This window comes from Chenopodium album, chromosome 21, assembly GCF_948465745.1.
Source record: "Chenopodium album chromosome 21, dcCheAlbu1.1, whole genome shotgun sequence".
Taxonomy (NCBI): domain Eukaryota; kingdom Viridiplantae; phylum Streptophyta; class Magnoliopsida; order Caryophyllales; family Amaranthaceae; genus Chenopodium; species Chenopodium album.
Window position 1 is genome coordinate 18,562,871 of NC_137854.1, and position 24,402 is coordinate 18,587,272.

General features: G+C 35.1%; 1 protein-coding gene across 1 annotated transcript; it reads right to left on the reverse strand.

Moving 5' to 3' along the window:
* Positions 1 to 99: 99 nt before the first annotated feature.
* On the reverse strand, positions 100 to 22,451 carry LOC145601320 (histidine--tRNA ligase, chloroplastic/mitochondrial-like). The gene is made up of 12 exons (XM_081657319.1): positions 22,305 to 22,451; positions 21,766 to 22,071; positions 21,596 to 21,691; positions 15,756 to 15,844; positions 15,409 to 15,538; positions 12,574 to 12,666; positions 10,778 to 10,852; positions 6,569 to 6,686; positions 3,059 to 3,201; positions 1,752 to 1,880; positions 715 to 878; positions 100 to 578 (listed from the first exon to the last, which is right to left on the reverse strand). Exons 2-12 carry the CDS (start codon positions 22,060 to 22,062, stop codon positions 440 to 442), a joined length of 1,473 nt encoding a protein of 490 aa, XP_081513445.1. The 5' UTR covers positions 22,063 to 22,071; positions 22,305 to 22,451; the 3' UTR covers positions 100 to 439.
* Positions 22,452 to 24,402: the final 1,951 nt, after the last annotated feature.

Genomic DNA, 24,402 nt, shown 5'->3' on the forward strand with positions numbered 1-24,402 from the left:
TGTCACCTCCTCCACCTCACCCCCTCATTCTCCCCAATACAAACACATTACAAAGAAATAAAACTTATAACTATGCAATGAAAATATCTAAACAGCAGCTTGAAATGATAACAGCGAAAGTATCAAATAAGATGGTTGGCTAACAAAACACATAATTATACATAGATATTATGGTACTGCTGTTTGCAAAAGAATGAGAAAGAAATTATAATAATAGTCTGCTAGAGAATTGTTTGGATAGCAATATAAGAGGAAAGAAAGGGGAGGGATACAGGATGAAAGGGTTCGAAAGGTAGAGAGGTGGTACTCATTTTCCTTTCAAATTCCAGTTTTGAAGAGTGTTTATTAAAGAGAGGAAAAATGGATCCGTCCCTCCCTCTCCCACACCTTCTTTCCTCCAACCCCTTATCCTGTTTCCATACATGGGAACTTATTCTTGTCAATCTAACTCATCAAGTTTGACTTCATATTGTTCGCCTGTTGAGAGTATTTTTACAGCCACTGTACTTCTTTCCCACTCAGATTTTCCGATCAATATTAAGCGCTGAGCATTTATTCGTGCAGCTCGTTTAAATACCCTAAATAATGTAGTAGGACATCAACCCTCAGCAACTTAAGAATTTAAAACACTTTACAAACCTTCAAATATCCATATCTGATTCATTACGAAGAATAAAAATGACAGCCATTAAACAAATCAAAGTAATTGCTTACCACTTCATCGGCTTGCTCTCCAACACCAAATCAACACTCTGACCTTTTCCTCTAAGAGTAGAAGCAACTAATGCTGCCGCACCTTGAAGTTCAGGATCAAGTGAGCATATTATGTTGTTGACCTCGAGGCCAAGTTCTGGAAGAAGGCTTTTCTCCTTAAGAAGCTGAACAAAATATCCAGGGCACAAATTGTGAAAATAGTTAATGCTGGGAGATAATAACCAGAGTACAGGCTAAGGGCTTAAGATGTAAACAGGTTAACCTGTTTTACGATTAGAAGTTGATATAAGCGACAAATATAACAGTTACCAAAACACGGTAATTAAAAACCCTTAACATTACATTTTGGTGCCAGGAAGAAAGAGTGAAATGCGATTAACCACAAGTTACTCCATTAATTTTGCAGACCCTTACTGAAGGCAAAAAATATGGTCGTGTCCACCAAAATTTTTATTATGCATGCTTTTAAAAACAGAGTGCCAAAATAGGGAAACTTGAAAGAAAAGTTAAATAAAATAATATCATTAATAAAAGAAATGAGGGAGAAAACTAAAAGTATATACTCTCAATTCTATCTTCCCATTCAAGACCCAGATCAACATGTATAGAGGTGAAATTTGGGTTGTTCTAATTTTGGGTCAATTCATTGCCATAACTGGATAATGAATCACTCAATTGGTTTGGTTGTTGGTAAGTGACTCAGTGTGGGTTAATTTGATAATCAATCATTACTTAGTAATTACTTTTCATTTTTCAGATATGGTTGGGTCAAATTTTGATTCGCCAAAGTTGGGATGATTTCAGGAATTCAGGTACATGCTGGGGTTTTGAGTCAAGTAATTGGTAGTTAGGTTAGGAAAGCTTGGAAAACCTTGTTAGTAAAGTTTCCTTAATTTAATTTGCAACTGATTAAAAGCCAAACAAGCAGTACCAGATATTGGACTGCAGCTAGTATACAGCTACTTTATATGAACAGATGAACTCAATTAATTGTAAATAAATTATCAAATCAACAAATTCACAAGGAAAATGCTTACTTCCATAATGACTGCATCACCAAATCCAAAACCGCAGGCTGGAACATCATCACCTCCGAATGTAGATAGCAGTCTATCATAACGTCCTCCACCACAAATGGCTCGTAACTTTCCCTTTCTATCAAAGCCCTGAATGATAGAAAAATAAATGTTTTTTTCAAGGAACTCCACTACAGATGAAATAATAATAATACTAATTAATTTGAGACATCCAAGCAAGATAAGAAACAAACAACACAAAATAATGTTTAATGACAGTGCCATTATCAAGGAAACCCTGTCACAATCCTGAAAAATCAAATACAATTGGTTTAAAAGAAGAAAAATATCAGTTGGGTGACTAGGGTCATAGGTGGTATGTGCACAAGAAAACTCAACCCACCAACAAGAAATCAATAACTCATTAATCCCTCAAGAAATCACCTGAACCAACTTTCACAGGAATTACACTGTCTAAATGCCATTTGTTAAGTTCATGATCACCTTAGTGAGCTGATTAGTTGAACTAGGCATTTACCAGACCTGTATTACTGCATATCTCATTATCAATGAGCATTTTGGTTCTACTATGCACCTCAATTCTAATTTAGACTCAAGATATTCTATGTATTGAATTATTGATGACTTTATCCAGACAAGTCATTTACATCTTTACAGTTTACGTAGCTTAATTTTGGCCAGAAAATTCCCATATTTTGTGTAATTTTACCATAAAGCATAGAAGCAATATTTATGCACCCTTTTCCACCAGTATAATCCTATAAGAAGAGTCAAATCAACAAGCTATGACCCTACACTAGTTACCCAGCAGTAGAATTTACTGCTACTAGTTCCTACCTACAGCACATCCGTGCAGAAAATATGTCCTTACTTCGATACAAGATTGGGGCCTTACTGCCTTAGCCAACAGCTTTGCATTAGTATATTGTACATGCTTACTTATTAAACTCGATATCTGAGAGTATAGACCAGTCACAATCCTCAAAATACATCCAAATAGAGAACAAAATCAATCAACTGTACATTTCGAGACAAGTGAAGTAGTTGCATACATAGATATTATGGGTAACTAAAGGCAAAGCCACAGAACTTGAAAGGTTCACAAATTCATTCAATTGTCCAAAGAAATAAAATTGACCAAATTATATTGGAGCATATATATATAGCAAATGGGCAACGATATGGCAACAAGGCGGAAATATGTAAAGAAAGCAAGACACTAAAAAATTACAAGTTCTACATAAATGGAAACAGAAATAATGTTTATTAAAATTATAGAGTCAATAAGAACCAAATACAGCACATACCTCAAACACAATGCCAGTATAATAGGCCAGACCACGGACAATGGATGCATCAAACTGGATCCATTTAGAATAACCAAATTTCTCAGCAAGAGCAAAAAGTTGTTTAAGTTCACAAACAACTTGACCAGAAGTTCCAAGTTTCTCTGCATTTATCATGAGCAGTGTCACAAAGGCATATATACAATCATCCTATAATAAAGCCACGATATATTCATAAAAATTTATCAGAATTCAGAAATGTTAAATATCTAATCCATGGAAATTGACATTCCAGGTAGCCAAACCCATATGATGGCCAAGGCTTTGTAACACCCCCGATTTACTAACTCAAATTTGGCAAAAAAAATAACCTTTGTCAACTCAACCTTGAATAATAATATGAATCTTTACTCAACTAACTCATATATCCCATAAGTGTGCCACCTTGTTTTATACCAAGCCTTGGACATGGGTAATTCGAATAAATAAACCAACAAGTATACTCAAACTCAAATAATAATATTTACCTTTACTTAACTAACTCATATATCCCATAAGTGTGCCACGCTCTTTGTTTTATACCTACCCTTGGACATGGGTAATTCAAATAAATAAACTAGTAAGTTTAAAACTTGAATAGTCTCAAACCAGAAAAACACTTTAAACCAAGCCAACATATGGGTCAAATCCCACCATAGGGGACCATAGAAAAATATAAATAAATATTGTACATCATTCTTAACTGATATCATCATCTCCTTACCAACATGCCAAGGACTAAAGTCTATAACGCAGAGCCTCAAACCAAGAACAAAATAATAATTCTCAACCTTTTGATCTCATACTTGATCAAATGCTAGTAAAAAATATCTCAATAATGGCACGGATTCCCAAATAATATATTATGATGTACTTGTATCATATAAATATCTCAACTCTTATAGGGCAATAATACTAATACCCAAATATAATCAAATCTCAACCAATACAATATAATTAACCCTAAAACCTAAAATAATATTACTCTCTAGCGCAACAACATTAAAAACCCTAGCATATTTGTACAATTAATCATATTCAACAACAATAACAAGACAATTAAATCTGATCAAATCATAAAATTAAATACATTAATCATACATATAAACTCAAGCATATAAATAGCAAATCATACAATGATAATATAAAATAATTCCGTGTGATTACCTTTTCGATCATAAACAACCACAGACGAAGTATCTAAATCCTAAAGTATGTACGATACCTCCCTCACGAATTTGTTTGACAAATATATCAAGAAGGCTACTTCAAATTGTCAGTATAAAACTTGGAAGGATGAGTAAATATTAATTGGTAGGCTAATGATCAATTTGGATTTTAGTGTAAGGTACGTGTCTATCTTGGAATCGAAGTGGAAGGAATGATGTTGAGTAATAATAAAGGGTTAGTTGCACATCAAATAAGAAGAATCAAGAGGTGATGATCTCACTGTTTGCTTATTATAAATTGGAACGAGTAATGGTGGAATAAAGATAAATATTAAGGAAAAGAACAATCGAATTATCGAAAGAATTTTTACAAAACTTTTAGGGTTTAAGAGTATTTATAGGTTCATAAAAAGAGTCCTACTAAAACCAACTTGGGTTTAATAATATAAAGCTATGTAGATAAAAAAAATAACTTAATTTATTGATATTTTATGTATACTATCAGAAAATATTCGGGTATTACAGGCTTCTCCCGGCAACCCAAATTACCCAACTTAATCACCCAACATGTATCAAAAATTGAATGATCCAAATTGACTTAAAGATAAACATGACTGAAATAAATATATGTCCCATAATAAGCTGGCCCAAAATTGACCCAACACAACTGGACAACCTCCTTATTCGAAAATGACCTGAATCGGAACAAACCATTTTCAACCAACTAATAAATTTCTTCTTAACTATAAATTTTGTTATTACGAGCACTGCAAAATTCCTTTTTTTCTTCTTTTCTTTTCCTCTCCTCAAGATTCTGTCTTATATCTTCTTACACAGCTCAAAATTATACTACCTCTGTCTTCATAAGCTTTACTCACTTTCTGTTTTCATATGTATTTCTAAGTTCTACTCACTTTTTTTTTTTTTTTTTGAGTTTTACTATATAGTAACCCTGTTAATTTCCACTTTTCTACATTGTACCCTAACATATATCACTTACTACACTGTAGTGTAGTCTGTAAACGCAATACGTTTTGTTTCCGTACGGTAACCTTGCCGTTATTCCGCCGTTAAAAATTCCGTTAGTGGGGCCACTTTCAAATTTCTAAATTTTTTTCGTCGATTTGCGCGTTGGAAAATGTTTTGTTAAAGGTTTTGGAGGCTATTTTGGGCCTTATGGGTCCAAATTGAACTCAGATTTCACAAAAAAAAAAATGTAAATGTCTCGTTTTGCGTATTGAAACGTGAACACGTAAATCGAGACATTTAAGTTAGTTTTTGCCAAATTTGACCTCAATTTGGACCCCGTAGCCCTAAAATAGCCCCTAAAACCTTTAACGGAACATTTTCCAATACACAAATCGATAAAAAAATTTAATAAATGGAGAGTGGGCCCCACTAACGGAATTTTTTAACGGCGGGATAACGGCAAGGTTACCGTATGGAAACAAAATGTATATTAGGGTTACAGTATGGAAAGTGATAAAAATTGAGGCACAACGTAGAAAAGTGAAATTAACAGGGTTAACCCTAAACCCTTTTTATCTGAGGATATTTTACTCATTTTCAATGCATTCCAGTTATTTATTCATATTTCATCTTCCATACCAATTTTTGTGACCCACTTATATTTAATAATTATCATACTCTCTTTCTCTTTCTTCCTAAAAGCAATACCCACATGGGTGGTCCCTTTTGAGTTCACCTTAGTCTCTAATGCGATTTTAACTACTCATGAAAATACAAGGTACTAAAGTAATGCACACCGTGTAAGTATGGCATCAAGTAAAAATTTAAAATCAATATACTTCCTCCGTTCTTTTATTATTGCACCACTTGTCTTTTTAGGAAATTTCACAATGCACCATTTTCTCTTTAGGAAAAAAAAAATATATTTGTGTTCACACTACAAATACCCAACAGACCCTTGCCTTTTTCACACTTACTTTTTAGTTTATTATCAATATGTCACATAGGCAATTTTGTATTTTTCCTTTCTCTCTCTTACTTTTTTCTACCAACCCCCTATGGTGCAATAATAAAAATATGGAGGAAGTACATGATTCAGTAGTTTCAGGATTTCTTTGCAAGTGCTTGATCACATTTTCTTTACATTTTGTAAATCTGTTTTGGGATATTTCTAAGACGTTTATTTTTACAGTACCTATTTGCATGGATCAAATAATCATGCTCTAAGTAATGTAAAGACTTTTGCTAGACCAATGAAGCATAATTCAAGGTACGAGTATCTGACTAATATTCTAAGGAGTACAACTTAAACATTAAATCAATACTTTTGATAGCCCTAAAACAGGTTGCTAACCTTCCAACTTCGTTAAAGACTTGATAGAAAGGACCTCCAGCAGTTCCTTGATTGCTTCATCAGACATTCCAATAGACTTCAACTCTTTCTTTATTTCATCAAGAGGGATCTTTTCAAGCTGTTAATCAAATTTTACAAAGAAGGAACTTAAGCATGAAAACTCATAATTTGGAAAATCAAATAAGTTAAATTCCTAAAACTCCTACATACGCCACAAGACTGGATCCCTTATCAGGCAATAAGCAGAGCAACATTGGTATCTTCTAAAATTAATCTTCACAAATCATGAAATTTGTTGGGATTTTTTTTAAAATGTTACAGTTGTGAATGCACAAAATTTTAGGAGAATTTAATATAATAAGTTGTTAGTGGGGTACAGGGGCAGAGCTTTAGTGAGGCTCACAGAGGCTTGGCCCCGGAAACATTTTTGTGACAATTTTTTGAGTTGACCCATAATATTGTGAAATATTTGCTAAACTTTAACTAAGCCACTAAAGAGGAGAAGAATAGAAGATATGTTACAGCACTTTTAAGCTTTAATAAGAAATAAAACTATTTTATATTTTATAAATCAATTTTGAATTTGTAAATTTAGATTAAAGTTTTTCTAAGAGTTTTAATTGATGATTCTAATTATTAAAAGAGCTATAAGTCGTAATTTATCTTGGCTAGCTAGATATTTAGATTGTGACATTGTGTTTATCAATTTTGATATAACAAATGTTAATGAACTAAGATCGAACTATAACCATTAACATGAAATTTTATCATAAACAGATTTACATTAAATTGGTAGGGAATTAATAACACTCATATCAATAATACTTCCTCCGTTCTTTTAATATTCCACCACTTGCTTTTTAAAGAAGTTTCACAAACATTGCACCATTTCCATTTTAGGACAAAAAATATCTATGTTCACACTACAAATACCCAACATACCCTTACTTTTTGCACACTTATACTTTAGTATGTTTACATCACATGGACACTTTTGTAGTTTTACCTTTCTCTTTCTTCTTTGTTCCACTTCCAAAATTATTGTGCCCAACTTGTATGGTGCAATAATAAAAAATAAAATAAAATAAAATAAAACGAAGAAGTATACTAAATACAATTAATGACATGAACTTGATCATTAAAAATCATTCTAATAACGTTATTAACTTCTTTTTTATTAAATTCATGTCATTGGGTGTCTTGAGTGCCCATTCTCAAATTAATTTAAAAATGCGGACAATTTTGTGTCAATAGTTTAAGTTAAGTCATGTTTCATGTCAATTAGTGTAATTTTGTCATTTGTTTGATTCTTATTATGAATTTTACATAATTACATTAATATTATAAAAATTTGGCCCCGGTAGAAAATGTTTCAAGATCTGCCACTGGTGGGGTAGGTAGGACAATAAAAAAAAATTGTAAGAAAAGATAGTGGAGTTATAATTTTATTGATAAGTAAAAAGATGTGAGTGGAGTGAGGAGTTAAAATCCATTAATGGAGTGAAAAATGATAAAGTAAGAAAGAGTTGGGACCATTAGTGGGTAACGTTATTTTATAAAAATGTAAGAGCTTTCTAAAAGAGGAAGTGTGTCATTTACAAAAATAATGACTGAATGAGCAAGTGTAGCATTTAAAAAAAAAAATGACGGAGTACAATAAAACAGCGTACATCATTGATTGAAAAAAAAAAATGCTACTGGCTCTTATAATTTAATTTTGGAAATTTATGCATAAATTATTTGTTAGTACATGATTATATGTAATAACTCCTCTAAGTAATATTGTTACAAAAACTTAGAAAATAATATTTCCTCTGTTCTTATTTTTGCACTTCCATAAAACACAAGTTTTTTTTAGTTGCAACATTACTAATTTTCGTATGTTTTCCCCACCAAAATACCAAAACTAACCTTACTCACTTTTTATAACTGTCCTTATTACTTCCAATTAAATTATTTATTCCTATATAAAAAGGCACACCTAAGCATTGAGGCGCTAGGCAATAGAGCGCCTTTTTTTTCTCTAGGCAAGGTGCATTCAAAGAGGCGCACATAAGCAATTTTCTTAAATTGTTTTACATTCTGCGCGTCACATCAAAGAGGTGCACCGAAGGCACACCCAAGCGCAACAGGACCTTCATCACCTCATTACGCCATGAGCCTTTTTATAAATTGCTCCTATTACAACTAATCCCACCTACCATTACTAATTATTCCCTTAATACAAAATTCACGCCTTTAGAATTTTCCACTCAAGATGGAGGCTGCAAAAATACGCATGTTAAGATAAATGTGCAGGAACACTCTAAGAGATAGAATAAAAATGAAGTTATTTGCAAGAGAGTGGGAGGCATTGCAAACAAATTAAGGGAAAATTGTATGCGTTGGTACGGAGGCGTGTAAGACAAAGACCCAAGATGCACGAAAAGTTGGATCATGGAGAGCTTAAACGAGGTAAAGGAAGACAAAAAATGAATTGGTGGGAAGAAGTTAGGAAGAACATGAGGCAAATATTTGCATGAGAATAAGGTATTTGATCGTGGAAATGTAGGAGGAAGGCTTTTGTGGATGACAACACGGAATATTTACTTTTGGTTCATGTAAGCGACCCCACTTATGGAATCAAGGTTTGATAGATTAATCAAATCTACATCCCATCTTCTCGCTCTTTATTTTCCCCAAATTAATGAAGAATTCTAGCCCACTCAAACCTCTGATATTCACCAAATAAATTTAATTCAAACTTCAAAATGCAGCACCAATTTATACAATTGAAAATTTATTTTGTGAATTTTTCGGTGTTTGATCCTAAATTCTCCAAAGATCAATGGCGACCTCATTGAAGAAAGGGTTTGTTTTGGGGAAACTGGAAAGCATATTTATCTACAATATTTTGTTCATCTTTTTTTTTTTCTTTTCTTTTTGCTCATCTATCACCATCATCATAGTCATTGATGCCTCTAAGGTTCGATTATCTCTCTCTATTGTTTTAATGGTGACCTCACCCGAAAGTGAGCGAGGAAGGGTTAAGCAGATGAGGGGCTAATCGTAGTTGTTAAAGAAGCTATGGGCTATTTAAGGTTTAAAATCCGAAACACTATTACGGTGTACGTTTATGTACTCCAATACACCTCCAAGCACCAAGTGCTTGCATGAGCATATCTTTGTTTACCTAATGTCGTTTAAGCTTGCCTAAGCAACAACCGAAAGGGTCATGCAACCTATTTTAGCGACCAATTTGATTCGCGCTTTGTTTGTAGAAACATGAAATAGCCTTGAAACCTTGTTTTTAGAATACCAGCATTATTATCATTAAATTACTTTAAGTTAATAAACGAGAGATAAACTAATAAAGTAATAGATCATCAATGTTTAACTAGCCTCTCACTTCACTAATTTAAGTATCTACATTCTTCTTAATTCTCTTGTTTCATTTCTATGATATCTTTGATTATTGTATTTTATGTTTATTTGATTATGGTATCTTGGTTAGAGTGAGGTTGAACCCTAATATAGATTGATGTCATGAATAGATCCCAAATCTCTAATGTAATTTGTTTCTTATATTTCATCACTAAAGTTGGTGATACTATAATACTTCGACTAAAAAAAAAAAAGTGTTTAATGAATGTGATTAGCTCACAACAAGAATATATGGTTCTTGATTGACTTCAACACTAATAGTAGGGAGCATTGTTACAAAAGTAGCTGAAAGAAGTAGTATACAGAATGCAAAGTCTTTAATCAGCATGACTACAAAAGTAGGCATGATTGCATCTCATAAGAATCAATTAATTAATCAAAATAATTATTGTTACAAGTAGGGCACATCTATCTCGTTGAATTTAAACTGGTTTTTTAAGGATAATTATGAATTGCATTGATTTATATTGGGATGCTTATTTCTAGAACTTATATTCATAGATTTATTTTATTAACATAATTTACTCAACTCCTTATTTAATTCGACTAATGTGATGATACCAACCAATTGTTTAATTGAACCATACGTCGTGCATTGTTACATAATTAGGAGAATCATTTAGCTTTTACTTTTGTTGGTTAGCGCGACAAGCTCATCAAGAAAGCGTTGGTCCAAAGAAAGGTAGGTGAGAGATGAAAGGAAAATGATAGCCACTCAGATCCAAGTCTTGAAATAAAGCAATCCACTCGCAAAATAGCATGCTAAGAAATAATTCTTCAACTGACCTTGTCAATAACAATACAAACTCTTCCAAATAATTCTTCAGGTAAATTGTAGCACCTCAAAACTTCTTGCAAAACCTGAATAAAAGGAATAGACTAAACATACATACTTTGAAAAAGTATAATAAACAACTACTAGTTAACATTTGAATAAGAAGGTGATGTAATATAGAAGAGAGGACAGCTAAGGAGAAATTGCAGAGAAGACTAGAAAATTGTTCCATGCTCATCTTCAGCAAATTCAGTCAAAGACAAGTCTATAAGAAACCACAACCAAAAAAATGGAAAATTAACTGTCAAAACAATTTTTCAGGGTTTGAAGAAAAGAATTACATAAACAATAAACTCAGAATGCATGATCTATAGAGCTTTTTTATTGTAAAGAAAAGATAAATGTAATTCCAATTTTTCACAATCTCCAAACCAGGTGGACTAAGTTACAAAGAGATATAAAACTATCAGTAGGTTTCCAGGGATAAGTACATAAAAAACATCGACAGAACATTGACAATAAGAACAATTAATTTGAAGCACATTAGAGAAGAGAAAGAACATTATAACTACAGAAGTACTGAAATTAAAAATGGGAGAGAATGCATCAGTTGACAGCAAGGAGACCTCCATATAGGATAATGAGCACAAAATCACACTTTACACCTAGCCAAACAAGACAATCTTCATAAACACCTTTTACCCATATTACTTTTATATTGCAACAATCCTTACAAAAATACAGTTGACTGCAACTGTAAGAACCTTTTAACTTTAGATAACTTGTTTCACAAAATTCCATCACGTAATAAAAGAAAGATTTCAAATTTCCCATTTTGCAAAACTAAATATACATATTTGAAGAAATAAACCTATTTGGGTGCCAAATCCTTTAAACCACAATCATCGGTTTCACTTGAAATATATCCATAGAATTCTCACAACCATAGCCTCCACTTCTTGCTACTCCTGTTTTTTTTTTTTAAGTTATACTTTGATCGGCACATAGCTTTAGATATATTAATTAGTTCAACTTTATAACTACTACTAATAAGTATACTTATTATACTTAGAAAGTTGCTTGCTTTGTACTTTCATAATACCAATTAACAATACTTCTATCCCCGCTCAAATAGACGGTAGTTTTATAAAAAAACCTAAAAAGCCCCTTATTGGATTTGAACCGATGACTAACACCTTACCATGGCATTGTTCTACCACTTTTACCACTGAGTCAATAGGGCCTTTTAGCCAATACTTGAATATAATAAGATGTAAGTGGGGTTGTTGGGGTACTAAAAAATTATAAGAAAAGAAAGTGGGTTTAACTGCTTAATATTTTATTGTAAAGTAAGGGATGTAAGAAGGAAAGAATAACAAAAAAGTAATAGTGGGTCTGAGTAGGGATCTTGAGTGGGAAGAGAATTAAAATTAAATGAAGTAGGTTGCCAAAAAAAGGAATTGTACAACTTGTAACAATTAAAATAAAAAATAATAACAATAAATAAAATGGCCGCAAAAGGAAAGTGTAGCACTTATAAAAAAACCGGAGGAAGTATTATGTTTCCCCCTAAATATTGACATACTAAACATAATGACCGGATAACCCTACAAAATTATTAATTAAACAAACATGATCTTTGCTTTATAAAAATGTACAACATTAAACCTTTTAATATTTTATACAGGAAAATAAAATCAAGCCTGATCAAACATGTCAGCATACATTTATTTTTTTAAGAAGTAGAGGAGGTCAAAAGGATCGAGGTTCATAAGTAAATGGATACCTCATGAGAAGCAGTTCATACCTTCCTGCTCGAAACCTTGAATCCAACATCTGCCTCTGTTATCCCTAGTCTCTTGAAGAAGGTGACTATAGCAGAAATAAGCTCCGCCTCAGCCTATTGCATGAAATTATAATTTAAAATTCAGCGAGAGGAAGCAGAACTCTACCAAATACATACGTCATAGCCAAAGATAAGATCAGACAAAAGACATGGTTTTGACGATGGAACGTGCAGGGGACATAGCATGAACCAACTGAATTGAAACAGCTTTTGAAATAAATGGATTATCCTGGAAAAGAATGAGATGTTTAATAATTTTATCACCAGATTGCCAGGGTTAGACTTTTTAGGCCTTTTACCAGTACAAATATCATGAGCACAATGAGATTTATGTTTCAAACCAAACAAATAGCAGTAAATAATAAAAATTACGTTGATAGATTATTGAGGGTATTCTGCAGGTATTTTAAGATAGGACCTCCACCAGCTTAGGATAGATGGCATTAAAGGTGCCATTTCTAGAATTTTATTGATGATATATGATGGCCCAATTTAAACATTACAAGATCATAGCAAATGGTCCACTAACACACACATACACTTTAATATATCATGATCAAAACAGTATGGTAACTTAAGGATATGTAGACAGTATAAGGAAATCAAACATAAGTTAAACAAAAGGAACAGAAGCAAGCACAGTTCTAAATCTCCATATCACATAAAACCTCACAGGCTTAAGAACCTGTCCTAAAGTATTTTGGTCTGATTATATTAAGGTGGTATAGCAGGTCTGAATATTTATCTTTATGATGTATTGGTCCAACTAAACTTAAACTGTATATCAACACTAATGTATGATAAAAAAACATTGTCAAGTAAGAACTTCTTAGATTTATCATAATCTTAATTTTCAAAGGTGTGAGGCACACTGAAGTGCAAAGGGTCCCTACTTCCTAGAGCTTAGGCACACAGTGAAGGCAAGCGCCTTTCAAAGGAGAGGCACACCTTTTTTCCTTGGTATATTTTTTTCATTAAAAAACCAACTAGAGGGGGATAAATTATTAATTACAATGAAATGAAGGTCTTCGTGAAAGATAGAGAAGAGTGGGGGCTAGGGAGGGGTTCACATGACTTTTTAGCAGCTGACTTGCTGTTTTAGAGAAAGTGGGGCACATAACTAGATGAGAGTGATTAAAAGAGACAATAAAGAGGGAGGGGGGGTGGAGGAGGCAAAAGTACTTTATAATTGACTTAATGGTGAAGCTTCCAAATCAAATAGATCTAAACAAAGAATAGAGAAGAAGCAAAAGACAGATCGAAGAGAAAAGAAGAATGAAGCAGAAAGTAGTTGAGAAAAGAAAGATGAAAAGAGAAGAAAGAAGAAACAAGAGATTACATACATCTGATCTATAGGATGGTAGTCACCAAGAAAGTTACATTTGAAACTTGAACTTAGGATTTTGAGGAATTATTGTTTTCTCCTTCCTCTAATCTTTGCAGACTAGTTTTGACCATTGAGAAGTAGTAAATACATCACATGGTAATTATTTAATTTTGACATTTACAAAAATCTGACACATCACCCACCTAACACCACAAATGAGAGAGGCGTTGTGCCTTGCACCTAGGCTAAGGCACTTTGGGTTGAAAATGCACCATGGCACACAAATGAACGCGCCTCCAGCACGCTTTTAAAACTAATGTCCTCTCAATGTGCACTTTCCAAATATGTAGATTTCATCTCCATCATAAAATGATTTTTTGCAATATTCACAAACCGCACCTTAACATATGTTAGTATGTAAGAAGTTGATGGGTTTATCTTAATGTATATTTTCAAAGTAACAACATTTTAAATTTTTTACTTATAGATATTAAGGATATTGATAGTCAAATGTGCATCGGCAAATTTTGTACCGTCAAAGAGATACAAATAATCTGTGCTAGGGTGTGTAATTTTAATTAGTGAATATTTTTTCAGTTTTTCACGGATCCAAATCTAAGCTAGTCACAAGAATAAACAATAAGTTTATGAAACAAGTTGAAGAATACAAGATCTAACATATCAAATGCTAAGTATCTACAACGAAGTAAAATAATATGTAATAAGAATACGTTCAAGCATGGTGCACTAATCAATGAACAATTTTCTTACTAAATCTCTTCAATGAAATATTCAAGCAGACTCTACTTGTTTCACTTCACTCACTACCTTTGGGACCACTTTACTTACTTTTTCCTAAGACCATCTCCAATGGTGAGACTCAACTTTAAGTATTGAAATACAAAATGAGTTGTTTTTTACCTCCAATGGTGATACTTAACCCACTTTTCAATTTGGCAACTCATGTGAAGTCTAATTTCCCAATGGTAAGACTTTTTAAAGTATACTAATGTCACTTTCAATTTATGGCCCACCAAATCATATTATAAGTTTTTTTCAAAAAAAAAATAAAATTAAAAGTTAAATAAATTACAAAACATATTATAATATTGCTAAGGGCCCACACTTTTTGTCAAATGAGACTCAAAGTTGAGTATCTAAACTTAGCAACTTTCTTTTGGAGTTGCTAAGTTTAGATACCAACTTATTGGTATCCTTTGCAAAAAATACTCTCTCCTAAAGAAACTCCCTCAAGTCTCACCATTGGAGAGTGCCTAAGAAATCATAAAATATTAGGATCCCCATTCGCATCTCTCAAAAATAAATCTTACTCTTTCCACTATATATGTCCATTATTTTTCTGTAAAAACATGCGACAGTCAAACTAGTGCAACTCCACGATGAGGGAGTAATAAATCACTAAGTAAATGGTAATAAAACACAGGAATTTGCAGAAGTGATGCACACACCATAACTTCAGGCACACCAATAATATCCATATTCCACTGGTAATGTTCACGGCGACGACCTCTAGTCATTCTTTCATAACGCCAACATTGTCCAATAGCAAACCATTTCAATGGCAAGGATGCGGATTTTCTGGACAGAAAAAAACATGGGGATCAAATTGTGGCTGGTGTACCTGGACACAAAAATCATAATAATAAACAAACTAATTAAACAATTTTCATTTTATTACCAGGTCTAAGCACAAGCCCAAGTGAACAATGAAATAGGCATTGGAGAAACCAATAAAAATAATTGAATACTATTCCATGACAACATGACCAAAAGCTCAAAATGGCAAGTTAAGTACCCTTTCTGTAAGACTAGCCTTGCCAATGATGGAGTAAGTTCCGGCCTCAATGCAACCCGGCGATTTCCTCGATCCTCAAAACAATATAACTGCAAGACACAGATTTCAGTCAGTCTTCTGTGAACAAATTGCAGCGATCAAGTAACAATGAAAGAAAACATATGCAAAGCAGAGGTTAGAAAAGATGGAGATAGAAGAACATTAGCATCAATTCTCTAGCTTTCCCAAAGAAATGGGGTGGACTGAGATTGACACTCATACAACAAGAGGCAATTTTGATTGTCAATTAAAGGATAACTTAAAGAACTACAATAGACATTAAATAACCAACAAAAAAAAAAATGTGTTTCCCCTCACTTTCCTGACGTATCCCACGTCCTAGACAGACCTATGGTTGTTGAAGGCTCAGTGGCTTCCTTCCAGCACTGGTGAGCCAGGTTTTCCACCATATTTTCCAACCAAATGATTAAATTTGAAACGGTTTAAGCTTCTTTCCTCTCTTTTATGTTGGCATTGTTAGTGCTTGTTCCAATTGTGTTTGTTGCGTCTTTCATTGTTTGGCACAGTTTGAGGCTACATAGTGCCTGCTAGCCTTGTTAATATGTTTCAATTGGCAGATGATCTTCGGTTTGCTCCCATCTTAATTAAAGAATTTAATAGATGAAAATGACAGAGGTTGAGTTGTATGAAAACTTTGAATTAACCATAAAGTTGTTGGATGCTACCAAGGGTGAACACAAAGAATCTGTTGATGGCCTGATGTTGCAAGGTCATTATGACTTTGTGAGTGGTAAGGAAATGTTTTCTATGGTTGATACGGGTGCTACCACAACATTTGTGTGTGCATTGTGTTTATATTATTGTGTTATAGTTTATATTCCAAGAGTTAGGCTGGTTAGTAGGTTCTAATGCCACCACAAATAACATTAAAAAATTTGATGCGACACTAATACTTGCCATAAAGTTGCTCAAAGTCATTTAATTACCCAAAAGTCGAAAACAAATCATACAGCCCTTGGGTTATCTATGGGAGAGTTGGAAACTGGAGGAACAATAACCAATGGAACAGTCAATTCTGTTCCAATTTCTGAGAAAAAAAATGGAGCTGGGGCTGGGGATTGGTATAACGGCTCTATCACAGCAAGGATGCAAGCATTGAATGATGATATTACTAGGGCTCTTGCTAATGTGGGTACACAGACCAACAATAACCCTATTGTTCCTGTTCCTGAAGCACAGAACACTAGAATGGTGAATAGGAGATTGGAGACGTAGGGAACAAATGAAACTTTGCCTTCTGATCCATGGGCTGGTCTTTTTGCTAGGTCTTGTCTTGCTGCTAAAGGTACTTCTCTGGACTTTGTTGCCCCAATGGTCAAGGAAGGGGGGAAGATTGCTCAACTTCAAAAGGAGGATTTGGAGGCTATGTCTAGCAAGTGGGTTACATCAATGGTAATGTATATTGTTGGTGAGATTCCTACAATTGCATCTATTAGATGTTTCATTGCTAGCAATTGGAATCATATAGCTCAACCTGAAATATTCTTGCATGATGAATAAGCAATTAAAATGAAACTTTCCAAATCATTCTTTACACACAGACATCAGACTTCTCCACCTAAGACTATCCCTAAGTGCAAAACAAACCACCTGCAATTACAAAGGAAGAACAAAAGTCAACTATAGACTCTCAATCCAAGATATTTCACTTGCAGACACTTTATTTCTCACGAACTAGGTGGCAATCAACTTCAATGTGCTTCGTCCTTTCCTTTCCTCTAATGGGCTGCTTTCCTTGCTTGCATCTGATCTAAGCCTATTTGTGCGTGCTGTTAACTCTTGTTTACTTTTTTTTAGGAGAGTGCCTCACTGAGAAGTAATAGACTGATTAAATTAAAGGTAATTCCTATTCACTTACTTGAATAAGTAAGGAGCTGCAAATGAATCTGACTCTATCAATTCCTTCCTTTAATCTGACTTATCCTATATACCAAAGGAAACTGATTCAACTAGAACTACGTGAGAGTTTCAAAGGTATTAGTTTTCTTCTATTATGACATAATATATAGTGGCTTACTTGCTTGAAAGCTTAATAGAAGAAGGTGACTGAGGTGACCGGAACTGTGACTGGCTTGCTATAAGAAATCTGGATCCGCTGCAGCTCATTTGCGACACCTTAGGTAGCACCAACTCAAAGTCCGCTTTCGTTGCCACTAGGCTAAAGAATACCAATAGAATAGCACAATAGAAAAAAGCACTACTTTCCTGTAAACACGATTGTGTCCCACACCCATGAGTCACTTCATTTTAGGCAACATTCCGCGCACAACTCGCATTGAAGACTGCCCACACGAGAAAGGAGCTATCGCCCGCCCCGCCTTTGAATCTTTTTCTTTGTTTTTCCCGGTCGAGCTCGTACTGCTCGCGGGCTTTGGGAGGAAATTTGACCAAAAGGTCACGACGGGCCCTCTCCATGATGAGAAAAGGCTCTATCTTAGAACGAAGATCGGCCTTCGGCCGGGCTATTTTTTCGTCTTGAGCCTTATTTATTTCCTTATCTCTTTCCATCGACCACTTAAGACATTGGGCTTGTCAAGCATTTGAAAAACTCACACCATCCATTTCAAATGGGATTTGTCCCGTGGACACGCGAGCAATCCAAGTTGTGTACAGTTCGGTTTGCAACCTCTACTACATCTTTCTTACTTGATTTACTATATTTTTTTCGTTTCAGATATAGCACGTCCTTTTCTTTTTTACTATTAGAAATCCACACTTTGACACCCACGATTTCGTAAAGAGTAGATACTTTCGTGGAAGCATAATCCATTTTCTAGTGTAATACATTACAAGATGTTTTTCCATACTTTCCGCATTCAAATCTAGCAATTTCTGCACCTTCCAATCAACGTGAACATCATAAACGAATCCCCTCTACCCCCTTTTTCATTACTAATAGAATCTTTTTTCACTTTTTTACTAAATATAGAACTAAATGATCCTCTTTTCTTTTTCAGTTGAAAAGATATGTCTTGAGCAATCGGAGAAGCACTTTGATAAACAGATTTGATCTTGAACGATTCAATTAAGGTATTAGTGTTTGTTCTATTAGACAACAAAGATCGCATTTTTTTCACTTCGTTCAAATAAGAGTTATACTCTTAAGAAAAACAGATTTGATCTTGACCGATTCAATTAAGGTATTAGTGTTTGTTCTATTAGACAACAAAGATCGCATTTTTTTCACTTCGTTCAAAGTATAAACAGATTTGATCTTGACCGATTCAATTAAGGTATTAGTGTTTGTTCTATTAGACAACAAAGATCGCATTTTTTTCACTTCGTTCAAATAAGAGTTATACTCTTTAGAAATTTTCTTCTATTTTTTAGTATGATCTCTATCATCATCTCAATTCCCTTTATCAATTCTCTTATCCCACCTAGATCTATGAATTTTCTATCAATTTCATTACCTTATCCTTACCGATGAGGTTCCAACATTATCTCCTTAATTGACCTAGGAGTTGTTCCCGGGCATCTTTAAAAAAGAGGTTCTTATAAACTCTAACTCCATCCCTTGGAAAGAAAAAGGTAGCACCGAAGAAACGAAAGAGCGAGATGGTGGTTTTTATTCTTCCCGCGAAGCGAAGATCATTCGCTTGGCAAATGAAGTGGGTTAACCTCTTTTTGGCTTCGACCAAACACTTTTTCTCGCTGGTTTGCACAGAAAAAGCGATGCGAGAACGTATTCTCTTATCTAAGCTTCTTCCCTGCGTATTAGCTCTCTTCATCGTGAATGGCTCAACCACGCCCGGTGCCACGAAATGATTGAGAACTAGGACGGGATTGAAATGCATTTTTTTTCTTTGTATTTAATAAGTATTGCATGACCCAATAATTAAAGGAAGAGTGCGCTGCAGGGAGGGTCCTTTTAAGTAGATGACTTGTCTGGCCGTCGAAGCGGGACTTCTTTAGGAAACACAACTTGAATAACTTTTTTTTTTAAGGGTATGTCATTTACAACCGCGGCGTATTTCGGATGCTTGAAGGCCCCGCAGACCCGAAGTGATTTAGAAAGATTCTTTTTTATCGATGGTGATCGGTCATGGTACTCATAGCGTTGCTTCTTTTTTGGTCGTCGAGCCTGATTGACCTGACTCTTTTCCCGGCCCTTCGGCCTCTCACTTCATTTTGTTCTTCTTTTTTACCCTTGCTTGAATAAAGATACTCGATCGGCCCGACTTTCTTAAATTCCCACCACCGGCTCTTCATCATTCCGGGTCTGGAATTTTTGCGTTGTTTCCTTCGTTGTGGTCCATGAGGAAGAAAGAAATTAATGAATGTTGTTTTTTGAAAATGTATAATAATACACCTACCGTGGCGAAAGCCAAAGGTAAGTCTCGTAAAAAATAAAAAAAAAATAAAAAAATAAAAAAAAAAAACTCTACATACAATTTAAAGCAATAAACTTAAAAAAATAAAAAATACAGTTCATTTGATTTCACCATCACATAATGCATAAAATTGATTGGAGGAAGAGTACCTTGGTCTCGGTCTATAAAAACAAAGGAGATGCTCAAGATTGTTTCTAACTACCGAGGGATCAAGCTTATGAACCACACTATGAAGTTGTGGGGAAGAGTGAATGAACACAAGTTGAAACATTTTAGATAACCAATTTGGTTTAATGCCGGGAATATCTACTATGGAAGCAATCCATTTGATTAGACAAATGATGGAGTTTTATAGGGTAATGAAGAAGGATCTCCATATAGTCTTTATTGATTTAGAGGAGGCATATGACAAGGTGCCAAGAGATGTTCTTTGGTGGGCAATGTTGAAGAAATGTTTCCCACGTAAGTGAACCTAGTGAAAGATATGTATCGGGATGTGTCCACATATGGAGGGTTAACAAAAGATTTCCCTATTACAATTAGGTTGCATCAAGGGTTTGCATTAAGCCCTTTTCTTTTTGCAACAGTTCTAGATGAAGTAACTAGACCAATTCAAGATGAGGTTCCATGGTGTATGTTGTTTGCCGATGATATCGTTTTGGTGGATGAAACTAAGGATGAGGTTAATGCCAAGTTGGAGCAATGGAGGCAAAGGTTGGAATCCAGAGGATATAAGCTAAATTGGAGTAACACTGAATATTTGGTATGTCGCTTTGGTACTTAGAGGGGAAAAAGCAATGAAGTGCTGAGTTTGGATGGAAAGGATTTGCTTAAATGGAGAGCGGTTACGGGAGTGTTAAGTGACCGAAGCATTCCCTTACAATTAAAGGGAAAATTGTACAAGACTGCCATTGTTGCTCTATGGTCCAAAATGTTAGGCTTCTAAGAAGAAGCAAATTAAAAAGATGAAGGTTACGGAAATGCGCATGTTAAGGTGGATTTGTGGGATTACTCTAAGACTCTAAGAGATAGAATCAGAAATGAGGTCATTCGCAAGAAAGTAGGTGTGGAAGGCATTACAGATAAACTAAGGAAAAATCATCTGTGTTAGTTTGGGTATGTAAGACGGAGACCTAGGGTGCACCGGTTTGAAGAGTGGAAGAATGGGACCATGGAGGGGTTAAACGAGGGAGAGGGAGATCAAAAATGACTTGGTCTGAAAGAGTTAGGAAGGATATGAAATTAATGGATTTGCATGAGGATGAAGCATTGGATCATAAGGGATGGAGGAGGAAGATTTATGTCAATGACTACAACGGAATAATCAAATTTGGTTCATGTTAATCGACCCCATTGTTATGGGATTAAGGCTTTGATTGATTGATTAATTGATTGATTTAGTAAAACAATGCCTAATGATAATAAAGATGAATCTAGATGAAATACCTGGTCCCTGATTTCTTCTCCAGCTTTCCTAATAAACAGTGCCTCTGATTCCAACACCGGAAAATCAACCTCTTCAAAACCAAACAAATGCGACACCTACAATTGCAAATTAATGTAAACAAAATTCCACAAATTCATCAAAAATCATTCAAAATTTCAGCTAAGAAAACCTCTCTAAAATTCTGAAACAACCAGCTTCGCAACCGCATATCCTCAGGAGGAAAATCTCTGGTCCCTTTGGGCGGATTAATATCGATTTTCTGCTGCGTTTGGGCAATCAGAGAAGGCATAATTCCGCCAGTACGCCCGGCATTTTGAGAGTTTAAATTTTCCTTTCCAATTGATGAGGATGATAGCGAAGACAAACATCGGGTTCCGATAGACAAGCAATGTCTACGACGAGAGGCGAGGAGAAAGAATGCAGGTCCGTCCCTGAGGCAGGGCAGCGAAAAGAAGTCTAATTTCATAGTTCAATCCTAACAATAAAGGGTTTTGCAATACATTAGCAACCAAATTTCATTCAATTATCTCGAAAAATCACATAATTTTAGGATTCAATAATCATAATTTTATTTGCTTTTGGTTATGATGGTTTATAATCTTAGAATTTAAAACCAAGAGTTGAGATTTTTGAACCCTACACTTAATGCACTGAAAAATACATTAGATTGTGAAATTGATATGATAATAACAAGAACAAACAACTTACCTCAGAAGCTGCTTCAATGGCGGATACAAGTATAGAAGGCTTCAACGGAGAACGTCAACTGTGCTTCAATGGAGAACGTTGAGTGAGCTTCAATGGATAACTGAGAGAGAGGTCCAACGAGAATAAAAGTCATGACCCGCCACATTTATAAATGGGTTACATCCGTCTAATAAATGGGGCGGGTCTTACACGAGGGTCAATTATAACTCGGGTGTTTGGTAACTGGGAATTGAGGGTGGGATTGGGAGTTTTAATCCCAATTTAAAAAATAGGAAAAATTGCTCCCTTTATCTGAATTTTGCTCGTCCGTCCAAATTAATCCCTACTTTGAATTATTCCAATCACTCCCAACTTTAGGGGTATTAATTTCTATTGCACCCAAATGACTTGGAACCGGTTGATGAGGTAAATTTTGCTGACTTGTGATTAGTTGCACACGTGTCGCAACCGGATTGGTTCAAAAGTAAAAAAAATAAAAATTAAATAAAAATCAAAACATAAAAATTAAAAATAAAAACAAAACCACCCAACCCGCAGCCACCCACTGCTAGCCATCCCCGTTTCCCCCGGAGCATCGGCCACCAAAGCAGCAGCCGAAAATCAGAGGGGAAGGGGCGATATTCGGCAGGGATGCGAGGGAGGTGGTCAGAATTCGTCAGGAATGGGATGAGAGGGCAAAAATCGAAGAGGAAGGGGGCGGAAACGAAGGGGAAGAGGGCGGAAAATGAGGAGAAAGGGGAGGAAATGACGGCGAAGGGAGGTTTAGGCGCCGATTTTCGGCAGCGAGGGAGGGGTTTTCGAGGGTGGGAAAAGGAAAGGGGTAAGTTTCGAGGGCGGAGGAGGGGTTTTTGGGGGTGGGGAAAGGGAAAGGGGTAAGCTTCGAGGGCGGGGGAGGGCTGCACGCTGTTTTCCGACAGCGTGGGAGGAGTTTTCGGGGGTGGGCTGGCCATCGTTTTCTGGCAGCGGGTGAGGGGGAGGGATATTTTCCGGGATAGGGTGGGGGCTGGGTTTGGTAGTTTTTTTTTTAAAAAAAATTGTTTTTATTTTTTTTCTTTTTTTTAATTTTTTTGGACCTATCACGTATTGACACGTGTCTGGTAACTTACTATATCAGGTTAGATGACCGGTTTGGTGCAATAAAAATTAATACCCCCTAAAGTTGGGAGTGATGGGGAATAATCCAAAGTAGGGATTAATTTGGGCGGACGGGGCAAAGTTCATATAAATGGGAGCAATTTTTCCTAAAAATTAAGCGTATTTGTTTGGTCGAAATGGGAATAAAAAGGGGATTGGGAATGGGATTATTTATGGGTGAATTCCCATCATTTTATTACCTAGAGAGAGTAGGTAATAAATAGATGGAAAGGGAATAAGGAGTAAATGACATTTTTGCCTTTAATGAAATGAATGAAGTAATAATCTTAGTGTAAGACCCCTATTGGGCCATGCGCGGTATGGCGTGCCTAGGCAAAGGCACACTACGGCTTGGCTAGGTGCTAGGTCTGGTACATATTACTATATGACCCTATGGTGTGGTTAATAAATAAGTAAAGGCATATGGTTGCTTCTATATATTAGCTTGGTAAGCTAAGGTTGATTAGATGGGCATTGGAGCCAACGGTGGTTGGGGCCAATAGTCCATTATTGTGTTTCTGTCACTGGTGTGTTCACTAGGATTACAAGCGCAGAGCAATATAAAGCTCTTTAGGGGGAAGGTATCTCTCATGGCTTGGTGCGGCCATGTGTAACACCCTAGAAATTCCTTTCCTTTAAACACACACTTTACTCTTTTAAAAATACGATTTAGGAAGATCTAAGACATTACCACCACCGTGAAAACGGCTAAGGCAATTATCAAAGACACACAGCGGAAGACTTGAAAGTCAAAATTAAGAAATAACACAATTTAAAAACCGAACTAAACAAAAGTAAAGTTGAAAATCAACAAAACCAAGTTAAATAAAATCCACTACAACTTGGAACCACTTAAGGCCCTTATTCAAAACCGATCAATCAAATAATAACGTTAGTCCAACAAACAATTAAACAAAAGTATCCAAAACATAAACATTTCACATCCTAGTGAAAACTAGCATAG